At 40.4% G+C, this 15315-nt stretch overlaps 1 protein-coding gene across 1 annotated transcript in view; it reads right to left on the reverse strand.

The window, feature by feature from the left end:
- Positions 1-15315, reverse strand: part of FHIP1A (FHF complex subunit HOOK interacting protein 1A) — a 305889-nt gene that overhangs the window by 115034 nt on the left and 175540 nt on the right. Inside the window, exons 5-6 of the mRNA XM_044300356.1 lie at positions 6386-6544; positions 1313-1399 (exon numbers count right to left, since the gene is read on the reverse strand). Coding sequence (XP_044156291.1) covers positions 1313-1399; positions 6386-6544 — 246 coding nt within the window. The remainder of the gene's footprint in view (positions 1-1312; positions 1400-6385; positions 6545-15315) is intronic.

Here is a 15315-nt window from a genome sequence, read left to right on the forward strand (position 1 = left end):
GTGGTACTACTCATGAAGGACATGATATTCTCCCAGTTCAAATCCATTATGTAAGCAATCGAGAAAGCATGATGGTTCTAGAACTGTTCTAGAATATTGTCGGTGAAACAAATTTCCCCAAAAATATGAAGTACGTATATAGAAAACGCTAATAAATGCTTAATAATATCATTGTATCATATTTTTATGAAAAAAAATAAAAATTTGACAATTGTCACAACCTTGCATAGCATTCTATTTCTTTTGAAGGAGAGAATGTCTAGCACCGGAATAAAATCTTGAGCTTTATTGTAGGATTTATTAAAATTCCATCTCCACAGTACAAGGATAGTTTATAGGCAACGAGTTTCGATCGGAACGATCTTAGTCATGGCATGACTAGCATTCTATTTCTCATTCCAATCTCCCATCTCTACACTGTTTCAAAGCATCCTTGGGGAAAGCAAATGTATTCAATTTTTCGGACACTCATGCAGATGTGTTATACAATCTGAGGAGAATGACACTGCAGTGATAAACTGAACAAACTACAGCCAGGGTTATTTTCACACCAGATGCACCAGAATCCTCCTCCAAGGGAGCTGGCATTATTCAAACCATGTTGCATGGCCAGCAGAACCAAACGCCAAAGTTCCTGCACCTCTATATAACTTTGCCGCATCCTCAGCCAGCGCATGGAGATTCAAAAATGACCCCCTGTTTTTATGTTAAAGTGAATGTGTAATCAGAAAATTATATTATTATGTTAAACATATTTTAAAAAGAATTGTTTGTGGTGTTAATTTTAGTTTTCCTTCTCACTATCTATATTTAAAAACAAAAAACATAAAATTCTCCCGTTTTCCCACTGGCCATAAGCCTAATAATAGGCACCACTGGTTGGTCTGTACAGAATGCTTTTCAGAAGTCATTTTATTATCGTCACATGCAAGAACATAGATAGATAGATAGATAGATAGAGTAGAACTCAGGATCTCCTATTCACAATAGATGATTGTCAAGGCTTATCTACTCCCTCCTGACCTCTGCACAGGTCACAGAGCAAATTTAGGAAACTCTATATGCTTTACTAACTGGTGTTAACTGACAGACATATTTACAGGTGGCACATTCCCTTTAAGTATATATATGTTGCCAATTACTAACTTACAACTTCAGGAGACTGACCAGGCTGGGCAGCTCCATATTTGATTGCTGATCCACCTTTCGTTGTTGATCCCTTGCTGCATCTGAGAGAAAAAATCCTACCTAATTGCTATGGTAGGATGAGCAGAAGATACGTTCAGTCTACTAATAAGATTTGTAAACTGACCTTGTGCAATGCAGGAGCCAAAACAGGTAACAGGAACCCATTGTAAATATAGTCTACAAGCTGAGCACGTATTAGAGGATGAGCAACCTAAAAAGAGAAATTTCAATCTTAGTTTACCTTGCTATAAAACAGATGGTTGACTAATCGCCAAAAAAGCTAACAAAAGCTAATGGTCAATATAGCTAGAAAGATATCTGTTAATTAGCTTTTTACTTTAGGTGCCTATAGACATAAGATAATTGCAACTTATGTGATTGCATCCAATGGGTTGAGAAAACAGCTTCCATGTCTAATGGCACCTTCTTCATGAAACTCCTGATGACTGATCTTCATATGGCTGTATTGGATTTTGTTTTACCAATTTATGTTGTATTCCTGAGGCAAGTCTATGCTTTATCTCTTACCTATATGACCATCAACCTGAACGCCATGTTAGAATGCATATTTCTTAAACGCTCAGTGAAATGATTACTACAATCTCTTGTGATATGTACAGTTATTTAGGAAGCTTTGTGACCATACTTGTACCATGCTGGGTGCAAAGAGTGCTTATTGTGAACACATACTGTAATCTTATTATCCATTATTATTTACAGAACTAGAACATACTGCCTTTGGATTACCATAGGATCTTAATATTGTGTGCTACAACTAAGGGGAATTAATAAAAGCTAATATCAAAGTGTGGCCTGAAATATCTTATGTAGATTTATTCCTATTCCTAAATACCATTGATGGGAAGGGAAGTGCTAATATAATTTGAAATTTTTAAGAAGTTCAAGCAAATAATGATTAAATTATAACAAATAGAATGTCGGCATTCCAGTGAATATCATTAGCATATTAGATATAGTATGTTCAAGTAAAGAGAGAAGCAAACATGTCGATAAAATGTAGGCTTGTATTTAGAATCCATGAGAATGGCGGATTCAGCCAAAAGCCTAATGTGTACAGTATGAGGAGCTCCCGACTCTTCCCCAACAAATGAAGTCATGGCAGCAGATTTCTAATCTCTCCACATTGACAACATATACATGCTCAGCTGATGTCATGATGCGCTATGTGCGGAAGCGGGGACGGTCGCCCCCTCCCATGGTAACCACATGGGGGCTAAGCGCCGAGCGGTTTACTTGGCACTCGGCTGCATTAGGACTCAGGAGTCATGTGACGCTGATGCCTGTTATTGAGGTCCTTACTGCGTTATACTTACCTGGTTTATTGTTCCTACTTGGCTTCTGATTCCCATCCATCTCATCCTCTGGTCTTGGCGTTCCCTCTTGGTTTTGACTCCGGCTTCTCCTGGCGATCCGCTGCTTGTTCCTCTGGTAACGTACTGTTCGCATGGTTATTGACTCGGCTTGTTTGACTTTCCTGCTGCATGTGTTGTTTGTCTTCCCTGCACTTTCCTAGCTAAGGGTTTGTCGACCAGTAGTCCCTTGTCGCTAGGACTTGCGAGGCAAGTAGGCAGGGACAGCGGTGCGGGTGGAGTTCAGTGGTCACTTCCCTACCCCCGGTGTGTGTGACAGTATGTATGTGTAGGGACTATATTTGAGGAGAGTTCCCTGTATGTTCGAGCGGGCTGAAGGGAGGGGTATGTGGTTATTTACATTGGCTTGTAAGTTGGGAGGCTGGGGCTTTATAATTTCAGGGGGGCGGACACTATAGGGGAGATTATAACTACTGGAGGCATTATAAATACTAGAGGGCACTACAGGGGGAGCATTATAATGGTAGCGGGCATTATAAATACTGGGGACCTGCAGGGGGCCATTATAAATACTTGGGGGCATTACAGAGGGTCTAACTACTGGGGCTACTACAGGAAGCATTATAAATACTAAGGGCACTATATGGGGTGCATTAGGACTACTGGAGACACTATAGGAGGCCTTACTACTACTGAGGACTATATAGGAGTGCCTTCTAGATTGGCCTTATTTCTACTGGGGGTCTAAATGGGTGCTAGAGGGACTTTATTACTCCCAAGGGCATTATAAGGGACATTATTACTACTGAGGGAGCTAAATATTGTTGGATTTTGGCGAGCACTATTACTATTACCACCTAAATATATCTTTAGCAGTATGGCTGGGGTAATGGTGTTAGATTGAGAATTTGGCACAGGAAGGGAGAGGGCACAATTTCAGTTTTCATCTCAGGCATCAGCAAAGCTATAATGAACCCATACAATGTCGACAAGGCAGAGGAGGAGGAGAAAGAAGAGCAATTCTCCCTCTCCTATGCACTGTGGTACTTATTGTTAAGCTGATTGATAGTGCAGTAGTGAGTGGTAACTCATGCTCCACCAATCAGCTCAGTCACACTCAGTAACAGACACCAGCAGCGCCACCAAGAAGGAAGCAAGATCCACTGTGTGACATGGCGTGCTGTCAATGAGCAGACAGTTGCATGGACTGCCTAAAGAGGTGCCTAATGTATTAAGAGGTGTATGCCTGTTAATAAATTAGGTGCACCTAACTCTAGTAGACTTCTTAGTAACACTGGCATGGAAAATGTAAGCCCAGTTGTGTTTTGTAGTTATTATATATTTTTTTTTGCAGTGTGGCTTTTAGTTGAGAGTCCATTTTGGGTACTTGTGAGGTATAGCTAGGGAGCATTTGGCCTTAGCTAAATTGCATGGACATCACCTCGGGGGGAGGGGGGGTGCTCGGTTGATTAGGGCCTGTTTTTCCACATGTAATAGCCAAGACATTTTCTTACAAGCTCATTATTGTGGACCATTTTAAAAAGTAGGGGTTGACCAAAGTGAGCAAGCCCTTTTCCACAGACAATGTTTATTCAGCATGAAGAATTAGCCATGATAAACAGGGGTGCCCTTTTCAGAGTGACGACTCAGTTTTAAGACAGGAAGATGGATAGATATACAGGGGTTTGATAGTTCTTTTATAGCGGAGCTGTGGCTAATTTGACACCTTCTGTACTGTACAGTGTCTTTCTACCTGATGCCTACCCTAAACCATTGACCAGCAGTGCACATCCTGTCGAAAAAGGGTTTATCTTATTGAACACTATAATTAGTATACTATCTGAGTTGGTTCATGCTCTATGAGGATCTCTTCTTGTTGTCCACATAAAATAGGCACATACAGTATATACCATTTTTTTCGCTCTATAAGACCGGCCCATAAGATGCACCTAGGTTTTAGAGGAGGACAATAAGAAACTATTTTCCATTACACCTCAGACCAGCAATCAGACCCCTAATGTTAATCAGAACTCAGATCATACCCCCCCAATGCCTTAGATCAACCCCCCAACCTTCAACCATCTATCAGCCCTCATGTCATCTATCTATCAGCTCTCATGTCAGCCATCTATCAGCCCTCATGTCATTCATCCATCAGCCCTCATGTCAGCCATCTATCAGCCCTCATGTCATCCATCTATCAGCCCTCATGTCATCCATCTATCAGCCCTCATGTCATCCATCTATCAGTCCTCATGTCAGCCATCTATCGGCCCTCATGTCAGCCATCTATCAGCCATCCACCTATCAGCCCTCATGTCAGCCATCTATCAGCCCTCATGTCATTCATCCATCAGCCCTCATGTCAGCCATCAGCCCTTGTGTACGCCATCAGCCCTCATGTCAGCCCCCAGCCATATGTCAGCCCCCAGCCATCAGCGCAAATAAAATAAAATAAAACACTTACCTCTCCTGCTCCTGGACGCCACCGCTCCTCACTATCGCGATCCTCTTCATCCTGCTGTCGGCTGTGCTCTGAGAATCGGCACGCACAGCGTGAGGTCACAGAGCGGTCTCACGCTGTGCGCAGCCCTGCACAGCCGACAGCCAAGGACCAGGGAGTGGTGAGTACAGAGCCTTCACCGCTTTCCGGTCCTCCGGTACTAATGAGAGCTTCCATAATGGAAGTGCTTCATTAGTATTCACCGCATAAGACACAGGGGCATTTTTCACCCACTTTGGGAAGGGGGGGAATTGCGTCTTATGGGGCGAAAAATACGATACATAAAATTAGATTGATTACAGGGGTTGTCCCAGCACCTGGATCTGACTACTTCTGAAATTGCATATATATAACATTTTGGATAGTTACTGTTTGTTTTTTTCCTTATTTCTTTTGTCCACCTCAGTGACAACCGTGACATGGTTGCACATGCTCAGTTCCATCCTTCAATTGTCACCAGCAACATCTGTTAGAGGCTGTGGCAGTTACAAGGAGAGAGCTGCAGCAGAAAGGACATACAGTATCCTCTGAGAAAAGATATGCTCCCTGAGCTGCCAGTCTGAGATAAATGTAGCAGGGCAACTATAGCAATGAATGTGGGGATCTCGGGATTCATGTGAGGTACAGGGCTGGTTCTAGCTTTGATAGAAAGATACTGTCATGTACTACTTGATGTCTGATTTTCCATTTTTACATTAATCATGGGATAACCCCTTTAACAATTTTGAGAGTATACACTTATGTGAAAGTATAACATTTGCTTTTATATGAAATGTTTACTGTTTATCACTAAAATTGTCAATTAAAGTATGGTAAAAGAATAAAGGGATAAATGGTAATTTAACCATAGCAAACTTTAGGTGAAGCTTTTGAAAATGTAATTTAGCCCTGTAGCTATGATATCTCAGCAACTTTCAAATGTTCTTTCTAATCTAAAGGAGACTTGCCTGGCAGTCACAATAGTCATAGCATTTCAAACTAAACAGTATTATGTAGAAAGCACTTACTGTTAATTATCTTCTAAATGAACAGAATTTCAGGACACTTATAGTTTAATCAATTCGCATACAAAAATGGAAGTGCTGAAAACAATGTTACAGACTCGCAGAAATCAAGGACATTAGAACTGGCTTAGTTGCTTATAGCAACCAATCAGGTTCCACCTTTCATTTTTTATGGCTCCTTTGGAAAATGAAAGGTGGAATCTGATTGGTTCTACTTTACACCAGTTTGATAAATGACCCCATATATTATATACAATTCTGCTCTTTCATATACAAAGAATGCAAATGATATATACAACCAAATAAATAGAACAACACTGCTAATGGTAGTTCATTTTTTTATCTCAGGAATAACTAACCTGTATCACCGAATTGCAGAATTCAAGAGAATTCATAAACTGTATAAGGGAAGGAACCTGAAGCCAATCTTCTTTAACGAGACAATGCCATTCTTCCCCTTTGTCATCTAGCTTTGTCGGTAATGAAGAGTAGAGACCACTGAGTCCAGTCGCTAGTACCTGTAAACAGTGAAAAATGTCACTATAAAGATAGATTTATATATACAAATAGTAACACATAAAATGAATTGGTTACTAACTTCCACCAATCACCTGTCAATATCAGGTTCTGCTGCTCTTCACTTGCTGTTCTTGTTTGATACAACTGGAAATGCTAAGAAAAGACCACTGATTAGCTTGGGAAGCTTTTCCTAATGTTTCCAGCTGTTGTGCTAGAACAGAAAGTACAGAGCATCAGGGTCTAGGGTAGGGGATCAATTGAGGTAACCATTTTGTTTTGTTTAAAGGCTTAAACGAGTTGTTCAGGGCCTTTCAGACAGACCTACCCAGAATGGCCAGACCTGCGGAATGAGTAGGCATGACTCTTCTCAGGTAGATTTGACTCTTTTCCAGGCCTGGGCTGCAATGATTATGATGTTGGTTCTCGGCAACCACTTACTTTTAGCTCACACACCGCTGACATCAGCATATCTGTCCCTACTTTATTCTGTCATCGGTGAGTACAGCATAATATTGATGACAGGTTCCCTTTAAAGGTGTGTTCCAGGATTGACATTTTATAACAATTTTTGTATTGACTATTTATTTTTATTTTTTACATTAACAGCTTCTTGTTTTGGCTCCATGGGTCTACACCTATCTTCACTGCACTTCGCTTCTTGCATATAAACTTTACGAGGATGTGTGATGCTTCAGCCAATGGCTGAATTCAACGGTGAAGTGTCCCCAAGTGGTATGTGACACAACAATGACATGACCCCAGGACCTGAGGCCAGTCTTTGGCTACAGTGGTGCATGTCCATGCCAGAAGTCTACATGAGGGGGGTCAAAGAGTAGTAAAGACAGTGGTGGATCCACGGAGCCGGAACCGAGTGGCAGGGAGCAGGTAAATTAGTTTCCTTTCACAGGTCTGGCATGGAGATGGAGACATTAAAAAAAAAAACAAGACAATCCTGGAACACAACTTTAATATTGTATTACAGAAAAACATAGAAAGGTTATAGAAAACTGCACACATAAAATGTTGCTCTAGTAAAACAATTTTCCTGAAAATCTAGTTAAAAATGCTTTTATTATGGACACAATTGTGTCTACATAAGAGCTGAATGCTAAATGTATGGCATATATTCATAACATATGGCTAACAAGTGCTTAGGTGTTTACATAGAGACTTTTTAGCAAATCTAAAAATATGGTCAATCTCACACTGCAATTTTTTCCCATAACAATCAGCCATCCTGGGACAGGAAGAGCCATAATGCTTCCCAAAATGTTACCCTCATTCATGAGGGTGACATGTAGCATAGTAAATTAACACCTCCTACACGTGTAATGACAACTAAGCTATTGGAGCCGTTCATAATTTGTTGAGTGTGTATTCAAAGGTTGAACTAACTTGAACTATTCTCCATCCTACAAAAGCAACATACTAATACCAAAGCAAAGCCGAGCATATACAATAGATTCAATCACATCTATATTTACTTATTGATTATCTAATTTCAAAACCAATGAGATGATTCTTTGCTTATATAACAGTTTCATATCAGCGTTTCTACTATGTTGATGCAGGGTTGCCATAACCAATGTTAGTTCAGCAACAGGGAGTATAGGTGGGGTTGGTCACTGATGTTGACATACCAACTGAGCATAAAGGTGTTTGGTTGGGTTAGAGCTCTATTTATGCAGAAAGCCAAACTGGTCTTTTAAAGACATTACTTCAAGAGGCTATTTTGGACCTCAATATTAAGTGCTGTCCTCAAAGACAGACAAGCTATGGGAGGAATTTGTCACATTTTGGGCTTATGTGCACCAACATTTTTAACATTTTGCATTTTTACACAACTCGCTCCGACTTTGAAAACGTTGGTTGGAAAGTGGTTAGCTATATCAATTAGTTTCACTCCAGATTTATCATGGCAACTTTTTCTTAAAAGCTGAAAAAAAAGTCACAAAGTCACTCCAGCAGAGCAGTGGCCTATAAAACCAGAGGAGCATTTTAGGCAAAAGTGTTAGTTTTGACAATACGCCAAGTTTAACACACAATGTGCAATGTTTGATAAATTTGGTGCAAAGTGAAGACTCCTGCAAAACTGACTTCAAATATTACCCTCATGGTAAATTCCCCCTTTACTCTTTGTAGGCTTGTGTAGCTATAAGCTTTACAGATGAGATATAAGTGACCAAACTAACATATTAGAAAGGGTATCAAATAGTTTTGGCCATGTAATTCATAGACTCACTGATAAATGATGCCAATAATAGATAAGATGTTATATTATAGGCAGATTTCTATGACGAGGTGCGGATTAGGATATCTAAATATAACTATATCACTTTATCAAGTACTAGAAAACCAGATAATGATAACTAAACCAGTCATACTTTGTCAGTAATAATCCATATATTGCAGATATATTGCCTCAAATGTCAAAAATATTACTATGCAAAATCAACCTTTTAGCTAGTGCCCTCTATATTCCAGGAAGATCAGGCTACATCTTGTGAGACTGATCGCTGCCTAAGTATAAAATGGTATAGAACTTTCCATTATTGTCTGGCAGTAGCACAACATATTCATTTTTCAGGGTCGCAGACAAGGCATTTCCCTCATAAGCAGCCAGTGATCCACTGCCAAGGACAAAAATTTCCAGTAAGGTATGCAAGAAAATTGCAAGCAATATAATGAAATACAGGGACGGTTAACTTCTATGTAAGTAATTACATAGAGCCGCAATGAAAATGTAGATATCAGTTTGAAGCATAGCATTTAATATTAATCGGAAGCTATAAAGACTCCTTGCTGATTTGCAGTTTTATGCACCTAATGTTATAGGTGTCTTTAATCATAATAAAGGACAGTATTCATATTTTCCTAATTAATAATACTGAATTGTATGTGTTCTTTCATTATTATGCATGGTTGCACAGTCCAGCATAAGCAAGAGATACAGTCCATTCGGAAAGTCTTCAGATTGCTTTATGTTGCGGCTTTCTGCTAAAATGTATTTAAAAAATCATGTTTCTTCCCCATCATTCTGTATTCAATATCCCATAATGAGAAAGTGAAATCAGAATGTTTAAAATCTTTACTAAATTTATTGAAAAAGGAAAAACTAAAATCTTGCATTGACATAAGTATTCAGACCCTTTACTCAATATTTAGTGGAAGCAGCTTTGGGTATAAAGCCACACGGTTTTCACACCTGGATTTGGGGATTTTCTGCTATTTTTTTGTAGATCCTCTCAAGCTCTGTCAGGTTGGATGGGGACTGTCAGTGGACAGCCATGTCAGGTCTCTCCAAAGAAGTTTGATTGCGTTCAAATCAGGGCCGTGGTTGTGTTGGCTTGGTTGTGTGCTTAGGGTCATGGTCTCATGGGAAGCTGAACCTTCAGCTCAGTCTAAGGTCCAGCGCACTCTGGATCAGGTTTTCATTAAGAATATCCCTGTACTTTGCTCCATTCAGTTTTCTCTCAAGCCTGACCAATCTTCCTGTCCTAGCAACTGAAAACCACCCACAGGACGATGATGCCACCACCATACTTCACTGTAGGGATGGTATTGTGCAGCTGATGAGCAGTGACTGGTTTCCTCCAGATTGAAGCCAAAAGGTTCAATCTTGGTTTCATCAGACCCAAGCATCTTGTTTCTCAGTCTCTCAGAAAGATACATTATTTTTTGTTTTGTTTTGCACACAGGATCTTTGGAGCTCAGCCAGAGTGATCATTGGGTTCTTGGTCACCCCTCTTACCAAGGTTGTTCTACGATTACCTGGCTTGGTGGGGCAGCCAGCTCTATGAAAAGCCCTGGTTATACCAAACGTCTTCTATTTAAGAACTATTGTAGCCACTGCGCTAGTAGGAGCTTTAAGTGCAGCAGAATTTTTTGCAGCCTTCTCCAGATCTGTGCCCCCACACATTGCGGTCTCTGAGCTCTGCAGGCAGTTCTTTCTTCCTCGTGGCTTGGTTTTTGCTCTGATATGCATTGTGAACTGTGAGATGTTACATAGATATGGCTGTGTCTTTCCAACTCATGTGCAATCAACTGAATTTACCACAGGTGGACTCCAATCAAGGTGTAGAAACATGATCAGGAGAAATGGGAGGCCCCGAGAGCTAAATTTCAAATGTCATCGCAAAGGGTCGGACTACTTACGTTTATGCAAAATGTTTGTTTTACCTTATTAATAAATTTGCTAAAATTTCTAAAATTCTGTTTTCCCATTTTCATTATGGGATATCATGTGCAGATGGGGGAAATCTTGATTTTTTTTTATTTAGCAGAAGGCTGCAACATAACAAAATGTGAAAGGGTCTGAAGACTTTCCAAATGCATTGTAATTGGAGGATACTATCTCTGCTTACAGAGAGCACCTTAAATCGGCATGAGGAGGCTGTGTCAAGGGTCAAACATTGACTTATTTGATACCTGCCTTACATCTGGTGGCATCCAAGGTAGAGCTTGCTCAGAGCTCATTTGCACACCATCTTCCCAAATGCATTGTAAAAATAACAGTCCTGCCCAAAATAATTCAGTTGATATGAAATAATCTGACATTGATTACTGATAACATAAGGTGACTAGTAGGGATGAGCGAACTCGAACTGTATAGTTCGGGTTCGTACCGAATTTTGGGGTGTCCGTGACACGGACCCGAACCCGGACATTTTCGTAAAAGTCCGGGTTCGGGTTCGGTGTTCGTCGCTTTCTTCGCGCTTTTGTGACGCTTTCTTGGCGCTTTTTGAAAGGCTGCAAAGCAGCCAATCAACAAGCGTCATACTACTTGCCCCAAGAGGCCATCACAGCCATGCCTACTATTGGCATGGCTGTGATTGGCCAGAGCACCATGTGACCCAGCCTCTATTTAAGCTGGAGTCACATAGCGCCGCCCGTCACTCTGCTCTGATTAGCGTAGGGAGAGGTTGCGGCTGCGACAGTAGGGCGAGATTAGGCAGATTAACTCCTCCAAAGGACTTGATTAACTGATCGATCTGCAGCTGTGGATCATTGAGCTGCTGATCCTCAATTGCTCACTGTTTTTAGGCTGCACAGACCGTTTGTCAGTCTCATTTTTCTGGGGTGATCGGCGGCCATTTTGTGTCTTGTGGTGCGCCAGCACAAGCTGCGACCAAGTGCATTTAACCCTCAATGGTGTGGTTGTTTTTTGGCTAAAGCCTACATCAGGGTGAAGCTGTCACACCAAGTGCATTTAACCAGCAATAGTCTGTTCATTTTTTGGCCATATACAAAATCAGGGGCAAGCTGCGCCTGTCACCAAGTGCATTTAACCCTCAATGGTGTGGTTGTTTTTTGGCTAAAGCCTACATCAGGGTGAAGCTGTCACACCAAGTGCATTTAACCAGCAATAGTCTGTTCATTTTTTGGCCATATACAAAATCAGGGGCAAGCTGCGCCTGTCACCAAGTGCATTTAACCCTCAATGGTGTGGTTGTTTTTTGGCTAAAGCCTACATCAGGGTGAAGCTGTCACACCAAGTGCATTTAACCAGCAATAGTCTGTTCATTTTTTGGCCATATACAAAATCAGGGGCAAGCTGCGCCTGTCACCAAGTGCATTTAACCCTCAATGGTGTGGTTGTTTTTTGGCTAAAGCCTACATCAGGGTGAAGCTGTCACACCAAGTGCATTTAACCAGCAATAGTCTGTTCATTTTTTGGCCATATCCCAGTCTAATTCTGTCACTAAATCCATACCGGTCACCCAGCGCCTAAATACTAGGCCTCAAATTTATATCCAGCTAAATCTGTCCCTAGTGCTGTAGCTGGGCGAGTTATTTAGTGTCCGTTCAAGCACATTTCTTGTTCTGGGTTGAAATACAATTCTCAATTTAGCAATTTCATAATTTAGTGGTTCCTGCTATATCAGAGCTCTTTGAAATCTATCCCAAAAAGGGTATATAATATTGAAGGTGCACATAGGGTCATTCAGAGTAACTTCACACACACCCGCTACTGTGTATTTCCAAGTCTAATTCTGTCACTAAATCCATACCGGTGACCCAGCGCCTAAATACTAGGCCTCAAATTTAATTCCCTCTAAATCTCTCGTTACCCACCGCTGTACTGTTGTTGCTGGGCAAGATATTTAGTGTCCGTCAAAGCACATTTTTTGTTCTGGGTTGAAGTACAATTCCCAATTTAGCAATTTCATAATTTAGTGGTTTCTGCTATATCAGAGCTATTTGAAATCTATCCCAAAAAGGGTATATAATATTGAAGGTGCACATAGGGTCATTCAGAATAACTTCACACACACCCGCTACTGTGTATTTCCAAGTCTAATTCTGTCACTAAACCCATACCTGTCACCCAGCGCCTAAATACTAGGCCTCAAATTTAAATCCCTCTAAATCTCTCGTTACCGTTGTCCTGTTGTAGCTGGGAAAGTTATTTAGTGCCCGTCAAAGCACATTTTTTGTTCTGGGTTGAAGTACAATTCCCAATTTAGCAATTTCATAATTTAGTGGTTCCTGCTATATCAGAGCTATTTGAAATCTATCCCAAAAAGGGTATATAATATTGAAGGTGCACATAGGGTCATTCAGAATAACTTCACACACACCCGCTACTGTGTATTTCCAAGTCTAATTCTGTCACTAAATCCATACCGGTGACCCAGCGCCTAAATACTAGGCCTCAAATTTAATTCCCTCTAAATCTCTCGTTACCCACCGGTGTACTGTTGTTGCTGGGCAAGATATTTAGTGTCCGTCAAAGCACATTTTTTGTTCTGGGTTGAAGTACAATTCCCAATTTAGCAATTTCATAATTTAGTGGTTTCTGCTATATCAGAGCTATTTGAAATCTATCCCTAAAAGGGTATATAATATTGAAGGTGCACATAGGGTCATTCAGAATAACTTCACACACACCCGCTACTGTGTATTTCCAAGTCTAATTCTGTCACTAAACCCATACCTGTCACCCAGCGCCTAAATACTAGGCCTCAAATTTAAATCCCTCTAAATCTCTCGTTACCGTTGTCCTGTTGTAGCTGGGAAAGTTATTTAGTGCCCGTCAAAGCACATTTTTTGTTCTGGGTTGAAGTACAATTCCCAATTTAGCAATTTCATAATTTAGTGGTTCCTGCTATATCAGAGCTATTTGAAATCTATCCCAAAAAGGGTATATAATATTGAAGGTGCACATAGGGTCATTCAGAATAACTTCACACACACGCTTCTGTGCATTTCCAAGTCTAATTCTGTCACTAAATCCATACCGGTGACCCAGCGCCTAAATACTAGGCCTCAAATTTAATTCCCTCTAAATCTCTCGTTACCCACCGCTGTACTGTTGTTGCTGGGCAAGATATTTAGTGTCCGTCAAAGCACATTTTTTGTTCTGGGTTGAAGTACAATTCCCAATTTAGCAATTTCATAATTTAGTGGTTTCTGCTATATCAGAGCTATTTGAAATCTATCCCTAAAAGGGTATATAATATTGAAGGTGCACATAGGGTCATTCAGAATAACTTCACACACACCCGCTACTGTGTATTTCCAAGTCTAATTCTGTCACTAAATCCATACCGGTGACCCAGCGCCTAAATACTAGGCCTCAAATTTAATTCCCTCTAAATCTCTCGTTACCCACCGGTGTACTGTTGTTGCTGGGCAAGATATTTAGTGTCCGTCAAAGCACATTTTTTGTTCTGGGTTGAAGTACAATTCCCAATTTAGCAATTTCATAATTTAGTGGTTTCTGCTATATCAGAGCTATTTGAAATCTATCCCTAAAAGGGTATATAATATTGAAGGTGCACATAGGGTCATTCAGAATAACTTCACACACACGCTTCTGTGCATTTCCAAGTCTAATTCTGTCACTAAATCCATACCGGTGACCCAGCGCCTAAATACTAGGCCTCAAATTTAAATCCCTCTAAATCTCTCGTTACCCACCACTGTACTGTTGTTGCTGGGCAAGATATTTAGTGTCCGTCAAAGCACATTTTTTGTTCTGGGTTGAAGTACAATTCCCAATTTAGCAATTTCATAATTTAGTGGTTTCTGCTATATCAGAGCTATTTGAAATCTATCCCTAAAAGGGTATATAATATTGAAGGTGCACATAGGGTCATTCAGAATAACTTCACACACACGCTTCTGTGCATTTCCAAGTCTAATTCTGTCACTAAATCCATACCGGTGACCCAGCGCCTAAATACTAGGCCTCAAATTTAAATCCCTCTAAATCTCTCGTTACCCACCGCTGTACTGTTGTTGCTGGGCAAGATATTTAGTGTCCGTCAAAGCACATTTTTTGTTCTGGGTTGAAGTACAATTCCCAATTTAGCAATTTCATAATTTAGTGGTTTCTGCTATATCAGAGCTATTTGAAATCTATCCCTAAAAGGGTATATAATATTGAAGGTGCACATAGGGTCATTCAGAATAACTTCACACACACGCTTCTGTGCATTTCCAAGTCTAATTCTGTCACTAAATCCATACCGGTGACCCAGCGCCTAAATACTAGGCCTCAAATTTAAATCCCTCTAAATCTCTCGTTACCCACCGCTGTACTGTTGTTGCTGGGCAAGATATTTAGTGTCCGTCAAAGCACATTTTTTGTTCTGGGTTGAAGTACAATTCCCAATTTAGCAATTTCATAATTTAGTGGTTTCTGCTATATCAGAGCTATTTGAAATCTATCCCTAAAAGGGTATATAATATTGAAGGTGCACATAGGGTCATTCAGAATAACTTCACACACACGCTTCTGTGCATTTCCAAGTCTAATTCTGTC

The sequence above is a fragment of the Bufo gargarizans genome, chromosome 1, assembly GCF_014858855.1.
Source record: "Bufo gargarizans isolate SCDJY-AF-19 chromosome 1, ASM1485885v1, whole genome shotgun sequence".
Taxonomy (NCBI): Eukaryota; Metazoa; Chordata; class Amphibia; order Anura; family Bufonidae; genus Bufo; species Bufo gargarizans.